Here is a 24,181-nt window from a genome sequence, read left to right on the forward strand (position 1 = left end):
GGCTGCTCTCAGATTACTCCTGAAATGTCCACTGAATTTTCCTTATTTCTCGGCTCAAAAGTTCACATTCTCAATTGTCATCCCTCGAGGTGTCACTTAACCATGTGGCAGTAATTGAGGAGTTGGGGAGGAAAATGGAAGCCTCGGGGTGAGAATGACATCGGGTATAAGACTCAACATCCAAAACACCTTAACCTATTAAGACCGGGAACGCATCTGTGTCATTTTTAGATTTCTTTAGGCTATTCGAAAATAGCAGATCTACAAGCTCATAGCGCGGCACCGAGTGCCGCGCTACGAGCTTGTAGATCTGCTATTTTTGTAAAATCGTGCAAATTTGTGCAAATCTTTGAATATATGTATATGTTTTAAAGGATTTAGAAAAAAAAATTGAATCGGCCTCAAGACTTAATGGGTTAAAAAACATTGACAACAAGGTGATGGTAAATGGTGCATTTATATAGCCCTTTTATCCAAAGTGCTTTACATAGACAGTGCATTACATTCACACATTCACACACACGCATTCACACACCGATGGCGGAGGAAACCATGCAAGGCACCAACCTGCTCATCGGGAGCAATTAAGAGTTCAGCGTCTTGCTCAAGGACACTTCCACACTAACTTTGGGGGGGAGCCCGGGATCGAACTGGGAACCTAACGGTTCCCATCCGTCCACTCTATCGGCCACTCTACCCCTGAGCCACTGTGCCGCCCCAGTGGCTCAGGGGTGCAGAAGAAGAGTACAAGGAGCAGAGCTATCGAGCCCCACGAGGACCACCCCAAGAGAGGCAATGGCCGAGCAAGAGGCTGCACTGAGCAATAAATAAGTAATCAACCCAGCGGTTCCCGAGCCATGTGGCCCATAGGGCAGGAGCCTGTTTCTAGTTTCTGTAGCGTGAGGCAGTACACCCCCTGGACCTGACACTAGAAGGTCGTGGGGTCTTACCCCCCGATCCAACCCTTGATGCTGAGTGCCAAGCTAGGCATCGGGTCCCATTTTTATTGTTTTTAGTATGACCTGGTGGAAGAATTGAACCCAACATCCCAATCTCAGGGCAGTGCACTCTAACCACTGAAGGCCACTGAGCTAGTTGCACCGAGTGGTGTGGGGCGGGCACTATTTCATATTTTGTTGCATGATAGTGTTGGATGCAGGGCTGTTTTAGTCGCTGCACAGCGTTCCCACAGTATTTTCTTCACGAGCACACGCAAGGTACGGCATGTTACGGTGCGTGCGCGTGCATGCACGTGCACGCTAGAACGCGTACCCCTAGACTCTTGGGCAAAGTATCCAAATGGTTACTTTGCATAACTGGTTTATGAGCGTCCTCATACACGGTATAAGCTCAGAGCATTCCTTGAGAAGACTAAAACTAAGCTAAAAACGAGTCATTTCCTATACAAACATGCTTCCTACGACTGTTTATACACCCGTAAACCTAAGTAAAATTAATATTAATCACATACATTAAGGTCATTAGAAGATATTTTCTAATGCTGGTCTCCCCACGACACAAACTCACTCTCATATCAAGCTGACTATCAGCTGTTCTGTGAAAATGCACACATGTAGGCACGCGTGTGTGCGTGCGTGCGTGTGGCACGCGCGTGCGTGTGATGTTATTAACCCATTAAGACCTGGAACCGTGTCATTTTTAGATTTGAGCTAAGAAAGCATTATTTTACACTTTGGGCTATTCAAAAATAGCAGATATACAAGCTCATAGCGCGGCACCGAGTGCCGCGCTATGAGCTTGTAGATCTGCTATTTTTGAAAAATCGTGAAAATGTGTGCAAATCTTCTGAATATATATATATTTTTAAAGCGAACATTTTTAACTCAAATCTTTGCTTCTGGGGGTCCCTGGAACACAATTTTTTGATGGGTGTCTGCGGCCAAATACATATAATTGTGGGGGTCCTTGACATGAAAAAGATTGAGCACCACTGATATAGAAACATACGTTTTTCAGAAAGCTGTTGAGATTTAGGAGACATGTAGAATCGGCTTCAGGTCTCAATGGGTTAAAATACAGCTCCCCGAGAAAAAAAAATCACCATTACACCACTGGTCGGACGGTGAAAAAAAAGCACGTCGTGAGCTCGTAGATCGGCAATTTTTTGGTATTTGTTAAAGTGGTTAAAGCACACACGGGGGGGTTTCTAACCGCTCTCAGATTATTGCTGAAAGCTTTGTTTTTCTCTCTCTTTATTGGCTCAGAAGGCCGGCTGGCTGTTCAGCATCAGGCATCAGGGTGCAGCGGGAGCGGCGCCATCGGTTCCACAGCAGCGAGCGCTCTCTCTCTCGCCGAGCATTCTGGGAAGCGGTTTTGTAGCCCAGGGTTTTTTTTTTTCGCCTCCCTCCTCCCAGCACACACTACTGCTCAATTAACGGGAGCAGCAGCACGTGCGACCGGCGTGCGCGCTGGCCGTGTGTGCATGTTGGACAGATGATGACCGCGGGTGGTCCCTCTCTCTCACTCGCTCTCTCTCTCTCTCCCTTTCCACCTCCTGCTCGCTTTTCGCTCTCCTGCCCACCCCCCTCCCGACGCACGCACGCACGCACGTGCACGCGCGCACACACACACACACACACACACACACACACACACACACATACCACTCTCTCAGTTTTTCCATACCACTTTCATATGCATGAGAACATGCACGTTTGTCCCTCTGTAAGAGGAATGATAAGATGTGATAGTACATACAGTATATATAGTACAAGAGGGACTCCCTCTTAAACCATTTAATCTACACCTTTTGTTTTGCAGCCTTCATCTCCGCCTCTCTCACTTATTCTGATTACCTATTTCACCTGCTCTCTCTCTCTCTCTCTCTCCCTCTCTCTCTCCCCCTCCCTCTCTCTGACTCTCTCAATTATTTTTCTCTCTCACTCCTTCTCCCTCACGCACGCTCGCATACACACGCACACACACACACACACACACACACACACACACACACACACACACACACACACACACACACACACACACACACACACACACACACACACACACACACACACACACACACACACACACACACACACACACACACCTCTCTTTCATGGCTATCTCACACTCTGCATAACCCCTCACTATTTCTCTACACCAGGGGTTTTCAACCAGTGGTCCGGGGACCACCAGTGGTCCTTGAGGGGGTTCCAGGGGGTCCCCAGCCAAATTAATAGTTAAGAACCAAATTGACCCTTATGTGTCTGTAACTCTGAGAGTGTACAAAATGGAACCAAATGGACCGGGTCCATTTGGTTCCATTTTGTACACTCTCAGAGTTAAATAAACACTGATGATGGTGATACAGTGTAGATTGGGACCCCCAATAAACCTAAATGGTTGAGTCCCCGGTATATTTTTTCAAATAGGGGTCCGTGGGCTAATATGTGTCAATTTGGGGGTCCTTGATGCGAAAAAGGTTGAAAACCACTGCTCTATACTCTCTCTCTCTATACTCTCTATACTCTCTCCCTCTCCCTCTCCCTCTCTCTCTCTCTCTCTCTCCCTCTCTCTCTCCCCCTCTCCCTCTCTCTCTCTCTCTCTCTCTCCCTCTCTCTCTCTCTCTCTCTCTCTCTCTCTCTCTCTCTCTCTCTCTCTCTCCCCCTCCCCCTCTCTCCCCCCCTCCCTCCTCTCTCTCTTACCAGACTGGTCCTCTGTGGTGTCGGCCTCGTGGATCTGGTTGTCGAACCACATGTGGGCCACGGTCATGCGGTTCTGGGTGAGCGTGCCCGTCTTGTCGGAGCAGATGGTGGAGGTGGAGCCCAGGGTCTCCACGGCCTCCAGGTTCTTCACCAGGCAGTTCTTCTTGGCCATGCGCTTGGCCGTCAGCGTCAGGCACACCTACAGGGGAAGAAGTACTCAGATATTTTACTTTATCCCATTGAGACCTGAAGCCGATTCTACATGTCTCCTAAATCTCAACAGTTTTCTGAAAAACGTGTGTTTCTATATCAGTGGTGCTCAATCTTTTTCATGTCAAGGACCCCCAAAATTATATACATTTGGCCGCGGACCCCCATCAAAATATGTTGTTCCACGGACCCCTAGAAGCAAATATTTGAGTTAAAAATGTTCGCTTTAAAAATATATATATATTCAAAGATTTGCACACATTTTCAAGATTTTTCCAAAATAGCAGATCTACAAGCTCATAGCGCGGCACTCGGTGCCGCGCTATGAGCTTGTATATCTGCTATTTTTGAATAGCCCCAAGTGTAATATAATGCTTTTTAGCTCAAATCTAAAAATGACACATTTCCAGGTCTTAATGGGTTAAGTAAAAGTAGCAATACCATAATATAAAAATACTCTGTTACAAGTAAAAGAGCCGGTGTTCAAAATGTTACTTGAGTAACGGTACAAAAGTATTGGCATCGAAAGTACTAAAAGTAAAAGTACTAGAAGGTTTGGAAAATAGCAGATCTACAAGCTCACAACGCGTCGCGATGCAACGCGTTGTGAGCTTGTAGATCTGCTATTTTCAAATAGCCTATGTATAAGATAGGGCTGAAGTGGTTCATGTGTGTTTTATAATATAATAATTTATATCTGCAAAGTAACTCGTAACTTAGGTTTTCAAATAATTGTAGTGGAGTAAAAGCACAATATTTGCCTCTGAGATGTACTGGAGTAGAAAATTGTACTTAAGTACAGTACTTGAGTAAATGTACTTAGTTACTTTCCACCACTGCCTGGGGGGGGGGGGGGGGAGGCCCGCCCAGGTGAGGTGAAGCAGGAGGAGAGGAAGAGAGAGAGAGAGGGAGAGCAGACGGGAGGAAGGCAGGGGGCTGAGAACATGGAGGAGGAGGAGCGGGCAGGTAGGTATAGGAAAGGTGTTTTGTCAGGGACCTCCCACGCATGCATTGAGGCCATGGTGCTGGACATCAAGGGAAGAATCAAGGATAAGATTAAGAAAGTCCGCACACTCCAAAAATAAAAAAAACATACTTTTTATTTATGCAACGTTTCTACCTTCTAGGTCAGGGGTCTTCAACGTTTTCAGGCCAAGGACCCCCTAGCTGAGAGAGAGATGAAGCAGGGACCCCCTACTCTATATTGTATAAAATTGTGTTTCAAATTAAAAAACATTTTTTTACTTAGTCTGCTATTTTTTCCCTCTACACCTATAGCCTCTTAGCCAAAAAATAGCAGATCTACAAGCTCACAACGCCTCGCAGCGCGAGGCGTTGTGAGCTTGTAGATCTGCTATTTTTGGCTAAAGTTCTCCTCAGAAAAGGGCTGCTAGGTTTCGAGTGGTTATGGTAAAAAAAAAAATCATATCACATAAAGATTTGGCGGACCCCCTGTAGTAACTCTGAGGACCCCCTAGGGGTCCCGGACCCCCTGTTGAAGACCCCTGCTGTAAACTCTTTTTTTTCAAAAGGGCACTTCTGGTCAAGAGGGCAAAGGGCAGGGCATCAAGGATAAGATTAAGAAAGTCTGCACACTCCAAAATAAAAAAACATACTTTTTATTTATGCAACGTTTCTACCTTCTAGGTCTTCATCAGGCAAATGTTGTCAGGGACCCCCATAAGAGAATATATATTTTTTTAAAGATAGATTTGTCAAATGTAAGATTTTTCAAAAAAATAGCAGATATACAAGCTCATAGCGCTATATGAGCTTGTATATCTGCTATTTTTTAATAGCCAAAGAAATCTTAAAATGACACAGATGCGTTCCCCGGTCTTGGGTTCCTAATTTAGCTGCATGGGGGACCCCCCTGGAACCGCCCCTCAAGGACCACCACACTTTGAGAGAGTGGTTTAAGGGAGAGGAGAGAAAGAGAGAGAGGAAGAAAAGGAAAGGATACAGGAGTCAGTCCCAAGAGCGGGGGAGGGGGAGGGGGGAGGGGGAGGGTGGGAACGAGTGTGTGTTCAAGTGAGCACATATGTGCTCAATGCATTCAGGCGTGTCGCACAGGTGCCACACTGTGTGCGACACACTGTGTGTGTGTGTGTGTGTGTGTGTGTGTGTGTGTGTGTGTGTGTGTGTGTGTGTGTGTGTGTGTGTGCGTGTTCGGCTGGTGAACAGCAGATGCACTGGTTCCTAAAAAAAAAGAACAATGTCGATGAATAAACAAACGTTCCATATGCTGTTCTGCCACACACACACACACACACACACACACACACACACACACACACACATGAACACACTGCAAGATGACCACACATGAAAGTCCCTCTGCAACACACGCACGCACGGTCGCACGCACGCTCACGCACGCACGCACCCACACGCACGCACGCACGCACGCACGCACGCACGCACGCACACGCATGCAGCACGCACGCACACACACGCGCGCACACACACACACACACACACACACACACTGTGACAGCGGCCAGCAGTTCCTCAGGCTAGTTGAGCAGAATAATGAATTACTTACATCATTTTTTTACTCTTTCTTTTTTTCCACCAAGACTGTGTCGGTGAATGTGTGGTTTAATGAGAAGATATTAAACTGTATTAACCCATTAAGAACGGGAACGCATCTGTGTGTCATTTGTTTGATTTCTTGGGCTATTAAAAAATAGCAGATATACAAGCTTTGAGTATATATATTTTAAAGCAGACATTTGTAACTCAGATCTTTGCTTCTAGGGATACAATAAAGCAAAGAAGTGTCTTCTAAATCCTACAGTTTTATTGAAAAACGTATGTTTCTATATCAGTGGTTCTCAAACTCTTTCATGTTAACTCTTTTATTGCCAAAAACGGGAATTCCCGTCCGATGCTACTATGGCTATCATGGCCACGGACGGAAATGACGAAATGATTTAAAAAATATATATATATTTTTTAATATATATATATATTTTTTGGTCTTGTTTTTTTTTTGTTTATCTCAAAGGAACTAGGAGATAACACTATCCAAAAAATTGCTGCTCCATTCACTTCAATGTTAAAAAATAAACGGAGGAAAAATGCACATTTTTCGTGGCACTGGGACGACACAGTCTGAAATAAGTGTGGCAATGAAAGAGTTAAGGAACCCAAAATACATTATATGCATTTCGACGCGGACCCCCAATATTTTGTTATAGGGAATTTGGTCCAAAAATGTCCCTTTAAAAATATATATATATTCAAATATTTGCACATTTTCACGATTTTTCAAAAAAAATAGCAGATCTACAAGCTCATAGCGCGGCACTCGGTGCCGCGCTATGAGCTTGTATATCTGCTATTTTTGAATAGCCTAAAATAAATCTAAAAATGACACACAGATGCGTTCCCGGTCTTAATGGGTTAAACTTCCAGGTGCAGGGCGGCAACATTAATGTTTATCAGCAGAGCATTTGATGGGTTTTTGTAAAGTCGTCGGTTGCTGTCGGAAAGGAAATCTTGTATCTCCATGTTTGTTTTTTTCTCCCATAAATGAATGGCCTAAGCTTCGTCCGTACATCATCGGCGTCACATTAAAGTATAGTTAAAAATAGAAGATCTACAAGCATCACAACAATGCATCACACTATGACGCTTTGTTGTGAGCTTGTAGATCGGCTATTTCCGACAAAAGATGGACAGGGTTAAGTGTGTCTTGTGTTTTACAAATATCTAACCCAGTGTTTCTCAAACTTTTTCCACCTCAAGGACCACCACATTTATATATATTTGGCTCACTGTGAGCTTGTACTTCTGCTATTTTTAGAATAAACACATGTACATGGATAAAAGTGGTTAAGAATATGATTTCCTGGGGACCCCCTGGAACCCCCCCCAAGGACCCCTGGGGGTCCCCGGACTCCACTTTGAGAACCACTGATCTAACCAATGAAACAGTATTAAAGGGATAGTTCACCCAAAACAAAATATTCGATTAGTCACCCCATGGAGACCAGCGGACTGGTACAGGCAACGGTTCCGGTAGGAGACACAAAGGAGACTTTCTGTGTCTCCTACCGGAACCGCTGGCGGCCATCTATGACTAATCGATCAAAAAAAAGTCATTTTGGGGGTGAACTATCCCTTTAACCACAGCTTGAGAATAATAACTACATTGGATGCATTGAACACACATTTTTTCCAATTCCCTGAAAAGTAACAGATCTGGACATACGAGGTTTTTAAGGCGACAGCGCTATGAAAGTATGACACACACACAGCGGTGGTATAACCGTACAGCCGGAGCTAATGGACTACAAAGGTACTGCAGGCCTAATGAAAAGTGACAAGTCACCACAAGGACACTGGCTTTTAGTGCATTTCATTGTGTCATTATATTAAGCCATTGAGACCGGGGAACGCATCTGTGGGTCATTTTTAAGACTTCTTTGGGCTATATTCAAAAATAGCAGATCTACAAGCTCATAGCGCGGCACCGAGTGCCGCGCTATGAGCTTGTAGATCTGCTATTTTTGAAAAATCGTGAAAATGTTGTGCAAATCTTTGAATATATATGTTTTTTAAAGCATTTAAAAAACATTTTTAACTCAAATCTTTGCTTCTGGGGATTCTACAGATGTCTTAAAAAAGAAAATGTGTTTTAAATTATGTTGCTATAATATCAGTGGTTCTCAAACCTTTTTCATGTCAAGGACCACTCAAAATGATATGTATTTGTCCGTGGACCCCCCCCCCCCCCCCCCCCCATCTCAAAATATTTTTTTCCAGGACCCCCAGAAGCAAAGATTTGAGGTAAAAATGTATAAATATATTATAAGATTTTGACACATTTTCACAATATTTTTTTGTAAAAAATAACAGATCTACAAAATAAGATATATTGTATATCTGCTATTTTTTGAATAGCCCAAAGAAATGTTAAAATGACACAGATGCGTTCCCGGTCTTAATGGATTAAGGGTCTGTGCACCCTGTCCAATCTACATGGTCCTCCAGATAAACCGGCAGAGGGATGATGATGTTCATTGCCGTTTACATATGGCTGTGTTTAGTCAGACTCACACATTGTGGAAGTGGAAGATTGGGCCACATACATTATAAACACATCAGGAGGAATGTCACACCCACCGCACGACAGCCTGGGAATTTTAGTGTGTGATGCACAGTGGTGGAAAGTAACTAAGTACATTTACTGAAGTACTGTACTTAAGTACACTTTTGAGGTATTTTTGGGCGGTCTAGCCGTCCCTATATGTGAGGTTGGGACATTGACATTTGCTGCACTGTGATTGGCCACCCATTGTACCCCCCCAAACCCTGCACTGTGATTGGCCACCCATTGTACACCCCTTCCACCCACAATGAGTGGCCCCTAGACACTCCCACTGACTCTATTCAGCACTGTGATTGGCTAGCGAGACACATGATGAAATTATGATGAAATTAATAACCCATAAATAGGACTATGCACTTAAAAAAAAACTTCTTTTTTTTAAAGTGAGCTTCCATCACTGTGATGACCACACCGCCCACTTCGCACTGGGTGTGATTTTTATTTAAATAAAGCAGATCTACAAGCTCAGAATGCGTCGCAATGCGACGCATTGTGACCTTGTAGATCTGCTATTTTCAAGAGATTTTTTATACATTTTGAACTTGAAACGTTTTGAACGTGAAATGTGACATTCTGCATAATGAGTAGCCTACTTTCACTTTTGGTACTTTAAAGGTAGGGTAAGCGATTTACTTTGGTTAAAATAAGTGTTAAATAGCTCTATATTCTGATAGTACTCATAGCTATAGAGTGTTTGTTCAGTAAAAGGAGTCTCCGTGACTCTCCAGCTCTTTATTAAACAGAAAAAGCATTTTCAGTGCTATTTTCTGTGGAGATTTCATTAGCGTCTGTGTGGACTGTGGAGCTCCGAGGGAAAACACTGCAGTGAGGGAGTTATTGGCAGTGAGCGCTGGTTTAGCACCCTCTAACTAGAAGGCTACACGTTAAATCATCTCCACAGAAAAATAACTGTAAGAACTGTTGCCCAGTAGAGACAGACCTCTGCCCGGGGTGCCAGTTTGTCTGGTCTAGGTGTTACAGTGATTCTGGTGCCCCATGCCTCAGTGTTGATTTTGACAACAAATTTAGTTTTAGTTTTAGTCATAGTCTTTTGAATAAAAGTTCATTAAATTTTAGTCATATTTTAGTCATCTGAATTGTTTTAGATTTTGTCTAGTATTAGTCGACTAAATATCCTAAGATTATAGTCGACTAAAACTACAGTTGATTTAGTTGACTACAATGTATTTTGGCGGTGCCTTGATGGCGTCGTAATGGCTGATTATACAACAGGTAGTTCCGACCAAGCAATCTGATTGGTTGAAATAGCTTTCTAGCCGTGCTTCAAACCAGCATCATAGCACGGGCCTAATCACATTAATAAATCACTCCGCAGTGCAGTCCAGTCCGCACCTGATTAGACCAATATATGGCACAGCTGTGCTGTGAAGTCACTCTGTCCCACGGTAGGAAAACAAACAGACAGTAGCCTGACCCACCGCCGCCACCGGAGAACAAACAGCTATGCAAAATGGACTATGTTGTTAATTTGGTGGATTTACGGTTGATCAATGGTTAGAAGGTTATAAATATCCTCCTGTGTAAAGTAAAATGACTCCCATTTCGTTAACAGTCCAGTAGGCTATATGCTCCGTCGTACGACCGTGTCACGCGGCCAAAATAGCCGATCTACAAGTTCACATCGCGACGCGTTGTCAGCTTGTAGATCAGTTATTTTGGCCGCGTGACACGGTCGTACGACGGAGCATATAGCCTACTGGAATTCATTCCACTGCGCAAGCATTGATAGCTCAGCTGTGTTGATGAGACGGTGCCTCAAACTCAAAGCGCTGCTACAGGGACTATTTAATGTCTCTCAGTCAAAAACTCTTCTCTTTACAGGGAAACGGACAATAGCGAAACATTTTTATTATTAATTGCCCCACAATATGAATACATTTGGATGTGTTTTGTTGGTAACTGTTGTATAATCGCAATATTACACTCGAGGGTGTGCTTTACCTTACATTATTGGCACTTCAGTGATGCTGGCGGAACTCGGCTTCGCCTCGTTCCTGACCGCATCACTGGCGTGCCAATAATGACGGTAAAGCACACCCTCTCGTGTAAAATTGCTTAATTTTACACTTGGTTGCATGCTCAAAATAGCAGATCTACAAGCTCACAACGCGTCGCAGCGCGACGCGTTGTGAGCTTGTAGATCTGCTATTTTCAGAGCACAACGCCCGAGCACAACCAAACATAAAATGACGTGTCTTTTAGATCTACTCGATCTCTTCTCCGCTAGTCCCTCACTAACATTTTAGTCAAGTTTTTATTTGTTGACGAAATTGTCAACATATTTAGTCATAGTTTTAGTCGTCATAGCTTAGTTTTTATGTAGATTTCGTCAGTGAACATTTTTCGTCATAGTTTTAGTCGACGAAATCAACACTGCCATGCCTCCCTTTGTCCAATAGAACTTCATGGTTGATGATGCATGGTAGATTTTTTTTTTGTTACATTTTATCCCACGATCTTGTAACCGTTTTTCACCCGGTGCCAATTTTCTAAGTGATCCTGGGCGCTACACTCCCCCCACCAGCCTATAGGGAGCCCAGGGCCGAACTCAGGGTATTAATTAACTACCCTATACGGGGAGATGCACGGTAGATTTATACTTATAGTTGCATCATGCCAGTGTCGCACACTGACAATAGCAGATCTACAAGAAAATATAAAATAGCAGATGCGCCACACTGCGATACGCTGTGAGATTGTATAGATCGCCTATTCTCGGTGCACAACACCCAGGCACAGGTACAACTCAGGCTTTAGTCTACATCAGTGGTGGAAAGTATGTTTACTCAAGTACAGTACTTAAGTACACTTTCGAGGTAGCGCGGGAAAAAATGACGCTTCACCGGCACGTTTCGCCGTTTTTAGCGCAGCAGTTGCTTCTAAATTTCGGCTCTTTTCGGCGATAGTTTCCCCCCAAGGTTGGTGCCCTGGGCTTCAGCACCTAAAGCCCTTAAGACTGCTTCTAAACATTTTCAAAATCCTAAAAAAAAATCGGAAACAAATATAAAAAATAAAAAAAATCACGGTTTTTCAAAAATAGCAGATATACAAGCTCATAGCGCGGCACTCGGTGCCGCGCTATGAGCTTGTATATCTGCTATTTTTGAATAGCCAAAGAAATCTAAAGTGACAGAGATGCGTTCCAGGTCTTAATGGAGCTGGCACTGAATACATTTATACATTTACTCAAGTACATTTTTAATACCAAACTTTCACTTGTAACAGACTATATTTTTACATTGTGGCATTGATACTTTTACCTAACAAGTAAAAAAAGTGAGTACTTCATCCATCACATAATGAGGGAGCCATAGACTCTGGAGGGTGATAATGAAATGGTGTGTGACCAATTAATCAGTCCTTTGCTGCCTGGGCCTCGTTATAAACCTTTTGCATAGAAATATATTATGCCGTTACGTTCATCTGTTCAAAGGTTATGCGTTTGGTACGGGCCACGCCCACTGCCACGCCCCCTTTTGGCCAATCAGCGTTAACCCATTTAGACCGGGAACCCCTTTTAGGGGGTTGTTGTTGCTAGGTACAATATATAGCAACGTACATTTTTGGAAATTTTGGAATAAATATTTGAAGTTTTTCAGAAAACTTAGGTCAGGATTTAGAAGGCGTTTTTAGAATCGGCCTTTAGGTCTAAATGGGTTAAAAGTGAATCAGTTCTTCATGGGGCCAGTTATTAAACCTTACAGTGATATAAAAAAAAAACATATTGTGCTGTTATGTTAAACTGTTAAAAAGGTTATATGCATTTGTGTGACTGAACACGCCCCATAAGTTAATGAAAAGTCAGTTTGTCCTTCTTGGGCCAGGACAAACGTTTTGTGCAAATCCATTTTGCACAAAACTACTCAACAGTGGTGGAAAAAGTACTCACATCTTTTACTTAGGTAAAAGTATCAATACTGCAGTGTAGAAATACTCTGTTACAAGTAAGAGTAAGGTATTCCAAATTGACTTCAGTAAAAGTACAAAAGTACTGCTGGTATCAAAATGTACTTAAAGTACCAAAAGTAAAAGTACTCATCACTGTGCAGAATATCCCATTTCACAAGTTCAGAAATTAAATGTATAAAAAATCTTTTGAAAATAGCCGATCTACAAGCTCACAATGCGTCGCATCGCGACGCATTGTGAGCTTGTAGATCGGCTATTTTCAAATGGCAGAAATATATATAGGGCTGAAGTGCTTAATGTATGTTTTGTGATAATAATCTGCAAAGTAATTAGTAACTAAAGCTGTCAAATAATTGTAGTGGCGTAAAAGTACAATATTTGCCTCTGAGATGTAGTGGAGTATAGGTAAAAGTATTGAAAATGGGAAATACTCCAGTAAAGTAAAAAATCCTCAAAAGTGTACTTAAGTACAGTACGTAAGTAAATGTACTTAGTTACTTTACACCACTGCTGCTCAAGATATCCTGGCAGCTAACAGACAGACAGACAGAAAGACTGGGGTGAAAAGATGACCTCCTTGGCAGAGGTAATAAGGACATGTTTTGCCCCCTCAGGGGTGTGTTTCTCTCCCCATCTTTTCCCCGTCTCACACAGATTCCAAACACACACTTTTTTTTCTAAACTATTAAAACCGGGAAAGCATCTGTGTCGTTTTAGATGTTAGCTATATATATACTGTATAATATGTAGCAACATGGGTTTTTCAGAAAACTCATAGGATTTAGAATAGTGGTTCTCAAAAATAGCAGATATACAAGCTCACAGCGCGTCACTTCTGCGATTTTCTTTTTATATTATGAAAAATTGTGAAAATCTTTAAATATATGTTTTTTAAAGCAAACATTTGTATCTTTGCTTCTGGGGGGATTCTACAAATGTCTTCTGAATCCTGAAAAAAACTGAAAAAAACATATGTTGCTATAATCAGTGGTTCTCAAACTTTTTCATGTCAAGGACCACCCAAAAGGTATTTGGCCGCGGACCCCCATCTCAAAATATGTGGTTCCAGGGACCCCCAAAAAGCAAAGATTGCTTTAAAAAAAAATATATATATATATATGTATAATATATTCAAAGATCTGCACAAATTTTCACGATTAAAAAAAAATGCAGATCTACAAGCTCATAACCGAGCTATAAGCTTGCATATCTGCTATATTTTTGAATAGCCAAAGTATAAAATAACGGCTAAAGTGGTTACAAAGATGCCACTGTGCACTCGGCACACTCTGTGCCGTGCTATGAGCTTGTGTAGAACTGCTATTTTTGAATAGCCCAAAGTATAAAATAATGGTTAAAGTGGTTACACGGCTGCGTTCCCGCCGTTTTTAACGGGTTTAAAAACTTCCCCCTATACCAGTGGTTCTCAAACTTTTTCATGCCAAGGACCCCCAAATTGACACTTATTAGCCCGCAGACCCCCATTTCAAAAGATATGCCAGGGACCCCCCATAAGAGATGATTTTTTACGGCTCTAGCAGTGATTCTCAACCATTTTAATTTCAAGGACCCCCAGTTTGACATGCATTAGGACTACAGACGTCCATTTAATGGCATTTCTACCACTTGGACCGCAATTTATATTGTAAAATCTATGTCAATTTAACTCTGAGAGTGTACAAATGGAACCAAATGGACCCGTTAGGGTCCATTTGGTTCCATTTGTACACTCTCAGAGTTACAGACCCATAAGGGTCCATTTGGTTCCTATCCATCATTTAGCTGGGGACCCCCTGGAACTCCCTCAAGGACCCCTGGGGGTCCCCGGACCCCACTTTGAGAACCAATGCCCTACACACACAGCGCTGCTAGCTCCTTACCGTGACGGTGGCCAGCAGGCCCTCGGGCACGTTGGCCACGATGATGCCGATGAGGAAGATGACGGCCTCCAGCCAGCCGTAGCCCAGGATGAGCGCCAGGACGAAGAAGCTGACGCCCAGGAACACGGCCACGCCCGTGATGATGGCGATGAAGTGCTCGATCTCCATGTTGATGGGCGTCTGGCCCACCTCCAGGCCCGAGGCCAGCCCGGCGATGCGGCCCATCACCGTGCGGTCGCCCGTGCTGATCACCACGCCGAAGGCCGTGCCTGCACATGGGGGTGGGAAGAACCAGAGGATGGGATGGGACAGGGGGGACGGGGAGTTATTCTACATCGGTGATTCTCAGTGGTGTTAACCCATTAACTCATCCAGTGCCACATGAATGTCAAAGACGTCACGTGGCCTGATGCCCCGTGCGCCACATGACGTCAAATACGTCATGGAAAAAAATACGTTTAAAAAAAATGTTTTTTTTCCTTTTTTTTTTTTTTGAAAAACATGTTCAGAACCCAAGATATGATGATTTGAAGATTTGCTGCTCCATTCACTCTTTGTTTAACTTCTAACTTAAAAAGGCTGTATCTCCGCTCCTAAGCACTTTTTTTTAGCTGTGGCACTCAGAGCCAAAATTCCATAAATAAGCAATGTTTCGGTAAAAAATATTAAAAAGATAATTTTCACGATTTTTCAAAAATAGCAGATATACAAGCTCGTATAGCTTGTATATCTGCTATTTTTGAATAGCCAAAGAAATCTAAAGTGACACAGGTGCGTTCCAGGTCCAAATGGGTTAAGTAACTAAGTACATATACTCAAGGATCGAAACCATCCCAACCACAGACTGTTTGAGACGTTGCCGCATGGAAAACGCCCACGCAGTCTCAAAGCTACTAGCAGCAATAGACTGCAAAAAAAGCTTCTTTCCACGTACAATCAGGTACATGAACGATCTGACAAGAACCAGAACAAACCAGGGCAAAGGGAAATGCTAAGCTTTTTTAACCTTTATTAGTACTCCACAGTGAAGGAAACAAGGGGGGGGGAGAGAGTGTGTGCATGGGAGTGACATGCAGGAAAGGCTGCCAGGCTTGGGTTTTGAACCCGGGACTTGCTTGTCAAGCATCAGAGCCTATAGTGTGGTATACGCCATTAGTTCTCAAAGTGGGGTCCGGGGACCCCCAGGGGTCCTTGAGGGAGTTCCAGGGGGTCCCCAGCTAGATGATAGATTAGGCACCAAATGGACCCTTATGGGTCTGTAACTCTGAGAGTGTACAAATGGAACCAAATGGACCCGTAAGGGTCCATTTGGTTCCATTTGTACACTCTCAGAGTTAAATTAACATTGATTTTACAATATCAATTGGGGTCCCAGAGATAGAAATGCCATTAAATGGGGGTCCGTAGCCCTAATGCATGTCAAACTGGGGGTCCTTGAAATTAAAATGGTTGAGAATCACTGCTAGAGCCATACAAATCTTCTCTTATGGGGGTCCGTCCCTGGCGTATCTTTTCAAATGGGGGTCCGTGGGCTAATAAGTGTCAATGTGGGGGTCCCTGACATGAAAAAGTTTGAGAAGCACTGGTATACGCAGAGGTGCACATAACTTTTTTTGGTCTAGTTCTCAGGGGAGCACCTGGATATGTTACTTGGTCCTCACCAAATAAAAAATAGATAAATGTTGCCGCGACACGTCTCGCAGGATGGATTCGAGGCCACACGAACTCATGTGCAGCATGCGTCCCCTCCCCCCCCGCCTCCTCCCCATGGGTGTGTGTATGGGGCGGACGGACGTGTGCTTCACCGTGAATGCGTGAGAACGGCTTCCCGAAGTAAATTCCTGTTCCAGCGGTCCCAGCTGTTGGTACGCGAGAGCGCCATCCCTTCATTAGATGTGCCGCGCAGCGTGCATTTTGACGACGCATGCACACTTGCGCACCAGTTATTATGTGCACCCCTGGGTATACGCCTTAAGCTTAACCACACGACTATTGGGACTATACCACAGACCCCCGTTCGATACAGTCTGCTACGGTATATCCACACGGTTAATTCCTCACGATTCATTTAACTCTGAGAGTGGAAAATAATGGTTCCAATAGGCTCTATGCACAGACGCCATATTGGGAATGAATTGGGCCCCTTCCTTACTTCCTTCACAGGTGTTACCACTAATACTAATTAAGGCTCTGTTCCATTTAGTGTGGCACAGTGGTTGTCTTATTTTCAAGGACGCCCATAACTCTGAGAGTGTACAAATGGAACCAAATGGACCCTTACGGGTCCATTTGGTTCCATTTGTACACTCTCAGAGTTACACACCCACCATAAGGGGAACCAAAATGAAACCAAAATGGAGTGTTTCTAGTGAGCCAACATGCACGATATCAGTACCCTGACCAGAATGGAACAGAGCCTTCATTAGTATCTTTGGTAACACCTGTGAAGGAAGTAAGAAGAGGCCCAATTTCTTTCCAATATGGCTGCTGTGCATAGAGCCTATTGTACCCTCTCAGAGTTACAGACCCGCATAAGGGCATACTGTAAGTTGGACCCGCCGGCGGTCCCCGGAACCCGATGTTGAGAACCAGCAGCGTTCATCGTCACCTCTGTGTATTCCTGGGCTAAACATCATCTGTAACATAACGGTAATGATGGCTCCACTTCAAAGGGATTCTCCTGCCGGGGCCTTTGAATGAATATATTTTGGGGATGACCTTTTTCCCCATGAAACGCCTGGTACACATATTGACAAAAAGGTCCTGGGATCAGTGCTTGGTGGTTAACCCATTAAGACCCATTCTAAAAATGTCTGTTCTAAATCCTAACAGTTTTCTGGAGAAAAAAAATGTATGTTGCTACAGTATATTTAGTGCTGCTCAAACGGTTTCATGTCAAGGACCCCCTAAACATTATATTGGATTTGGGCCGCCAACCCCATCTCAAAATACTGTTGTTCCAGGGACCCCCCAGAAGCAAAGATTTGAGTTAAAAATGCTCGCTTTAAAATATAAATATGTTAAAGAATGTGCAAACATTTTCATAATTTTTCAAAAATAGCAGATATACAAGCTCATAGCGTGTCACTTCGTGCCGCGCAATGAGCTTTTATATCTGCTATTTTTGAATGGCCAAAGAAATCTTTAAAATGACACAGATGCGTTTTACACACATTTTCACATTTATTTTTCAAAAAATAGCAGATCTACGAGCTCATAGCGCGGCACTCGGTGCCGCGCTATGAGCTCGTAGATCTGCTATTTTTGCATAGCCAACCCAATGTGCTATATTTATATGGCTAAAATCTTAAAAAATGACACAAAGGCTTTCCGGGTCTTAGCGGGTTAATTTGTTGAACAGTCACCGTGAACCCCGCTCTGAACCATGTGTTGAAGATGTGCAGAGGAATGGTTGCCCACAGAGGGACTCATTATAAGCTAGCTCTGGGTGAAGAGCTACCAAATGACTGAAATATCACATTTAACCCATTAAGACCCGGAACACATCTGTTGTAACCACTTTAACCACTATTTTATACTTTTGGCTATTCAAAAATAGCAGATCTACAAGCTCACAGGCATCGAGTGCCGCGCTATGAGCTTGTAGATCTGCAATTTGTTTTTAATCGTGAACATTTTTGCAAATCTTTGAATATATATATACATATATATATATATATATATATATTTATTTTTTTTACATTTTTAACTCAAATTTTTGCTTCTGGGGGGTCCCTGGAACAACATATTCTGAGATGGGGGTCCACAGCCAAATACATATCATTTTAACATGGAAAAAGATTTAGCAACAATATAGTTTTTCAGAAAAATTAAGACATTTGTTGAGAAATTTCACAGTTACAAATGTTCGCTTTAAAAATATTATATTCAAAGATTTGCACACATTTTCAAAAATAGCAGATCTACAAGCTCGTAGCGCGGCACTCGGTGCCGCGCTATGAGCTTGTAGATCTGCTATTTTTGAATAGCCCAAAGTGTAAAATAATGGTTATATAGCTCAAATCTAAAATGACACAGTATGCGTTGTTCCCGGTCTTAAAGGGTTAATATACAGTAACAGCTAGACTGCAGATCAGAAGGCTCTCGGTTCAAACCGACAGCAGCAGCAGCAGCAGCAGCCGGCTCGGTGGAAAGAAAAGCTGCTGACCCCCCCACGCTCTCTCTGTGCCCCCGTGGGAGTTATGAGCTACAGGGAATTATAGAAGTATTTTTTAATATGTATATACAGTGGTGGAAAGTAACTAAGTACATTTACTCAAGTACTGCACTTAAATACAATTTTGAGGTATTGTTTTACTTTACTGGAGTATTTCCAATTTTCGGTGGTTTACTTTTACTTCTACTCCACTGCATCTCAGAGGCAAATATTGTACTTTTACTCGATTACAGTTATTTGAAAACTTTAGGTACTAGTTACTATGCAAATATAAATGATTATATTATAATACATATATTAACCACTTCAGCCCTATTTTATATCTAGGCTATTGTGAAAATAGCCGATCTACGCGTTGTGAGCTTGTAGATCTGCTATTTTCAAACATTTTAGTACTTTTACTTTTGGTACTTTAGTACATTTTGATACCAATACCTTTGTACTTTTACTCGAGTAAATTTTTAATTCCGGACTTTTACTTTCTACATTGCAGTATTGATACTTTTACTTAAGTAAAAAAAAAAAGTACTTTTCCCACCACTGTTCACATGTGTGAATCTGTATCTGCTGCATGTTTCTCTGCTTGAACAAGAAGCCTCGTTTAATTGCCTTCTTGCACAATAGACTGTGGTTTTATATCTCTTGCAAATGTTTTTTCCACTTGAACAAGAAGCATTTCTGCCTCATTTTATTGTGCACAATAAACTGTGATTCTATATCTGCTGCTATTTATATCTGCTGCAAATGTTCCTCTAGTGTGACATTGTGTAATATTATTTGACATTGCGCCTGCTTGTTTTCTGACTTTGTTTTCCTTGTTTCTTGCTTCTCTTATTCTTTACCCTTAGGGCACGGTCTCACCGCACTTTTATTTTACCTCTGGGGCGGAATCTGCCAATGCTTTGTCAATGCAAATGCCTGGATTCTTGGAAAGAATGCACAAGACTATGAAAAAATGCGATTTTTTTCCCAAGAATCCACGCATTTGCATTGACAAAGCATTGTCAGATTCCGCCCCAGAGGTGAAATGAAAGTGCGGTGGGGCCGTACCCTTACCACTCTTTCCTGGAAACTGTTGAAAAAATGATTGCTTGTAGACGAGAAAGACTTTCGCCCACTCTTTTTACACATGCAAACTTGTGTGATGTGATTATAACGTTGTCTGAATACCAAAAAGCTGAACTTGGATCTCTGTGGAGACTTAACTAGGATGAGCATACATGGATAAGCATGCCTCCAGGATAGGGTTTGGGCAATTAACAAAAATAAAATACTGTATATTGAAACTGATATTTAGAATAATAACTGACTAAAGGTAGGGTACGTGATATTTTTGGGTTTAAACAAAAGTTTTTTTTGTTAAAAGGTTAAAGCACTATATTCTGATAGGAATCATTGCTCTAAAGTATTTGTTCAGTAACAGGCAGTCAGAAAACGAGTTACTACTCAGTGGCGTCGTTAGGTGGGGGCTTCGGTGGCTATAGCCACCAATGTTTTATCCAAAGCCACCAATAAAAAATAAAAAAATAAATAAAAAAAAGTTTTATTTTGTTGTATTTTTTGGTTTTTAATTATATATCTATAACCCTAACCTAACCAACCCTAACACCAAAATAAAGTAACAAAAAACGGGGGGAAAAGTACCCGAATCCGCCGAAATCCGCGAAAAAAATCGCAGGGGGGGCCACATGCACGCGCGTTGCGCGCGCGTGCATGTGGCCGTTGCCTTGTGGGCTAAGCCCCCAGCCTAGTAGAGACCTAGCGACGCCTCTGTTACTACTTACTTTGCAGATATAAAGTAATACATTATAAAACATACCACTTTCGCCCCATTTTATACATAGACTATTTGAAAATAGCCAATCTACAAGCTCACAACGCGTCGCATCGGGACACTGAGCTTGTAGATCTGCTATTTTCAAACATTTTAATACCTTTGCTTTTGGTACTTTAAGTATATTTTGATGCCGATACTTTTGTACTTATACTCAAGTAACAGTTTGAACACAGGACATTTACTTGTAACAGAGTATACTTCTACATTGCAGTATTGATACTTTTTACTTAAGTAAAACATTTCAGTACTTTTTCCACCAACTGATAGTCGGGCTAACGACGAACTAGCCAATCGCAGAGCGGTCATCCCTCCAGGCCATGGGAATGGACTGTGTAAGTTGCATTCTAACTAGCCTAGGTGCTTTCGGTGTCGGGGAAACGGCCAGATATACACAGATGAGTATTAAGTGGACATGACAGACACACACAGGTGGTTTGAAGGTCAGGCAGGAGGACGCAGAGAGGCCACACATTAACCCATTCAGACCGGGAACACATCTGTGTCATTTTTTGATTTATTTGGCTATTCAAAAATAGCAGATATACAAGCTCATAGCGCGGCACCGAGTGCCGCGCTATGAGCTTGTAGATCTGCTATTTTTTGAAAAATCGTGAAAATGAGTGTAAATCTTTGAATATATATATTTTTTTAAAGCAAACTTTTATAACTAAAATCTTTGCTTCTTTGGAATTCAACAAATGTCTTCTAAATCGTAACAGTTTTCTGAAAAAACGTATGTTGCTATGAGATATGAGCGGTGATTCTCAAACTTTTCCATGTCAAGGACCCCCCCAAATTATATGTATTTGGCCATGGACCCCCATCTCAAAATATGTTGTTCCAGGGACCCCCAGAAGCAGAGTTAAAACACAAATGTTTTAAAACATATGTTCAAAGATTTGCACAAAGTTTCCACGGTTTTTCAAAAATAGCGGATCTACAAGCTCGTCTATGAGCTTGTAGATCTGCTATTTTGAATAGCCAAAGAAATCTAAAGTGACATAGATACTTTCCCGCTCTTAATAGGTTAAGTGACACACACAGATGGACAGACGGACAAAACAGCGACAGCAGGGGAACAGAAAAAGTTCCCCCAGTGATGTGATGGGGCCAGATGTGGCCTTACTGACCCTCCACACAGTTGGTGGAGAAGAAGCAGATGTTCCTGGTCTCCAGAGGGTTGTCGTGGGTGAAATCCGGCGAACGAGTCTGAGGCTCCGACTCGCCCGTCAGGGAGGAGTTGTCCACCTGTGTGTAGAGAGAGAGAGAGAGAGAGAGAGAGAGAGAGAGAGAGAGAGAGGAGAGAGAGAGAGAGAGAGAGAGAGAGAGAGAGAGAGAGAGAGAGAGAGAGAGAGAGAGAGAGAGAGAGGGAGAGAGAGAGATAGGGAGAGAGAGAGAGAGAGAGAGAGAGAGAGAGAGACATATTTAGTTTGATTTACAGAGAGAGTGTGAGAGAGAGATTTAGTTTGATTTACAAACACACCACACACAGAGAGAGAGATTTAGTTTGATTTACAGAGAGAAAGAGAAAGAGAGAGAGAGACAGAGAGAGAGAGAGAGAGAGAGAGAGAGAGAGAGAGAGAGAGAGACAGCTGGACTCAGTAGCTGAAACTGAGAAAGTGCTGTGGCAGTACATCACCACAGGAAAAACTGAAGGAAACATTAAAGCAAGAAATAAACACACACACACACACACACACACACACACACACACACACACACACACACACACACACACACACACACACACACACACACACACACATCAAAGGAAAAAGTGATGAAAAAAGTCAACCGCTCCAATCCAACTGAGACCCTCATGTGAGAGCATCGTGAGGACCCCCCCCGTACCTTACAGCCGGCAGCAGAGACCACTCTGAGGTCAGCGGGGATGCGGTCCCCCCCTTTGATCTCCACCAGGTCTCCCTGAACCACAAACTCTGCATTGATCTGAACCTTCTCCCCATCACGGATCACCAACGCTTGCTGTGAGGGAGAGGAGGAGGAAGAGGAAGAGGAAGAAGCGGAAGCGGAAGCGGAAGCGGAAGCGAAACGGAAGAGGAAGTGGAAGCAGAAGAGGCACGGGGAGGGGTAAAGAGGAAGTCAGGGAGGGAGAGAGAGAGGGGAGGGAGGGAAGAGAGCAGGCGCAGGGGATAAAAGAGGGATTTGAGCAGATGGAGCAGAACAGAGGACGAGAGGGGGAGAGAGAGAGAGAGAGAGGCACAGAGAGAGAGAGAGAGAGAGAGAGAGAGAGAGAGAGAGAGAGAGAGAGAGAGAGAGAGAGAGAGAGAGAGGCACAGAGAGAGAGAGAGAGAGAGAGAGAGAGAGGCAGAGAGAGAGAGGCACAGATAGAGAGAGAGAGAGAGAAAGAGAGAGAGGCAGAGAGAGAGAGAGAGAGAGAGGCAGAGAGAGAGAGAGAGAGAGAGAGAGAGAGAGAGAGAGGCAGAGGAAGAGAAGCAAAGAGCCAGAGGGGAGGATAGAAGATGAGAGGGAAAGAAGCAGAGAGGAGAGAGGAAAGACAGGTTGTGAGAAAGACAGGAAAGAAGCCAAATAGGGGGGAGAGAGATAGAGAGAGATAGGGCGAGAGAGAGAGAGAGAGAAGGCCCAGATAGATTAAAGAATTAGGCAATGGAAGAGCTAAATGGGATAAGACAGGGAGGGGAGAGTGGAGTTTTAATGCAAACAACACTCACAGTCCTGCGGTTTCTCACTCAAACATTTATTCTCCCGTCCCTGCTGTGCAAGCTAAATAGTTTTTCTCCCCATCCGAGTCAGTGTGTGTGTGTGTGTGTATAAAGCTCTACTTGAGGGACGCAACGGGGCCATATCGATTAGCCCATTAAGACCGGGAACGCATCTGTGCGTCATTTTACAGATTTCTTCCGCTATTCAAAATGAAAAATTGTGAACATTTTGTGCAAATCTTTGAATAATACATTTTTGAAAGCGAACATTTGTAACTGATTTTTTTGCTTCTGGGGGGTCCCTGGAACATCATATTTTGAGATGGGGGTCCGCGGCCAAATACATATCATTTTCGGTTGTCCTTGACATGTTAAAAGTTTGAGAACCACTGATATTACAACAACATACGTTTTTTCAAAAAAACTGTTAGGATTTAGAAGACATTTGTAGAATCACCCAAAAGCAAAGATTTGAGTTAAAAAAATGTTTAAAAAATATATATATTCAAAGATTTGCACACATTAAAAAAAAAAAAAAAAAAAAAAAATAGCAGATCTACAAGCTCGTAGCGCGGCACTCGGTGCCGCGCTACGAGCTTGTATATCTGCTATTTTTGAATATAGCCAAATAAGTCTAAAGTGACACAGATGCGTTCTCGGTCTTAATGGGTTAGAA

The 24,181-nt window shown here is 42.9% G+C and overlaps 1 protein-coding gene across 1 annotated transcript in view; it reads right to left on the reverse strand.

Moving 5' to 3' along the window:
• The window catches only part of atp1a2a (ATPase Na+/K+ transporting subunit alpha 2a), a 112,265-nt gene that overhangs the window by 68,310 nt on the left and 19,774 nt on the right, over positions 1-24,181 (reverse strand). The window contains exons 6-9 of the mRNA XM_084057115.1: positions 22,673-22,807; positions 21,952-22,069; positions 14,808-15,076; positions 3,669-3,867 (exon numbers count right to left, since the gene is read on the reverse strand). Of these exons, the coding sequence (XP_083913241.1) occupies positions 3,669-3,867; positions 14,808-15,076; positions 21,952-22,069; positions 22,673-22,807 (721 nt within the window). The remainder of the gene's footprint in view (positions 1-3,668; positions 3,868-14,807; positions 15,077-21,951; positions 22,070-22,672; positions 22,808-24,181) is intronic.

This window comes from Gymnoscopelus microlampas (assembly GCF_963454915.1).
Source record: "Gymnoscopelus microlampas genome assembly, chromosome: 5".
NCBI lineage: Eukaryota > Metazoa > Chordata > Actinopteri > Myctophiformes > Myctophidae > Gymnoscopelus > Gymnoscopelus microlampas.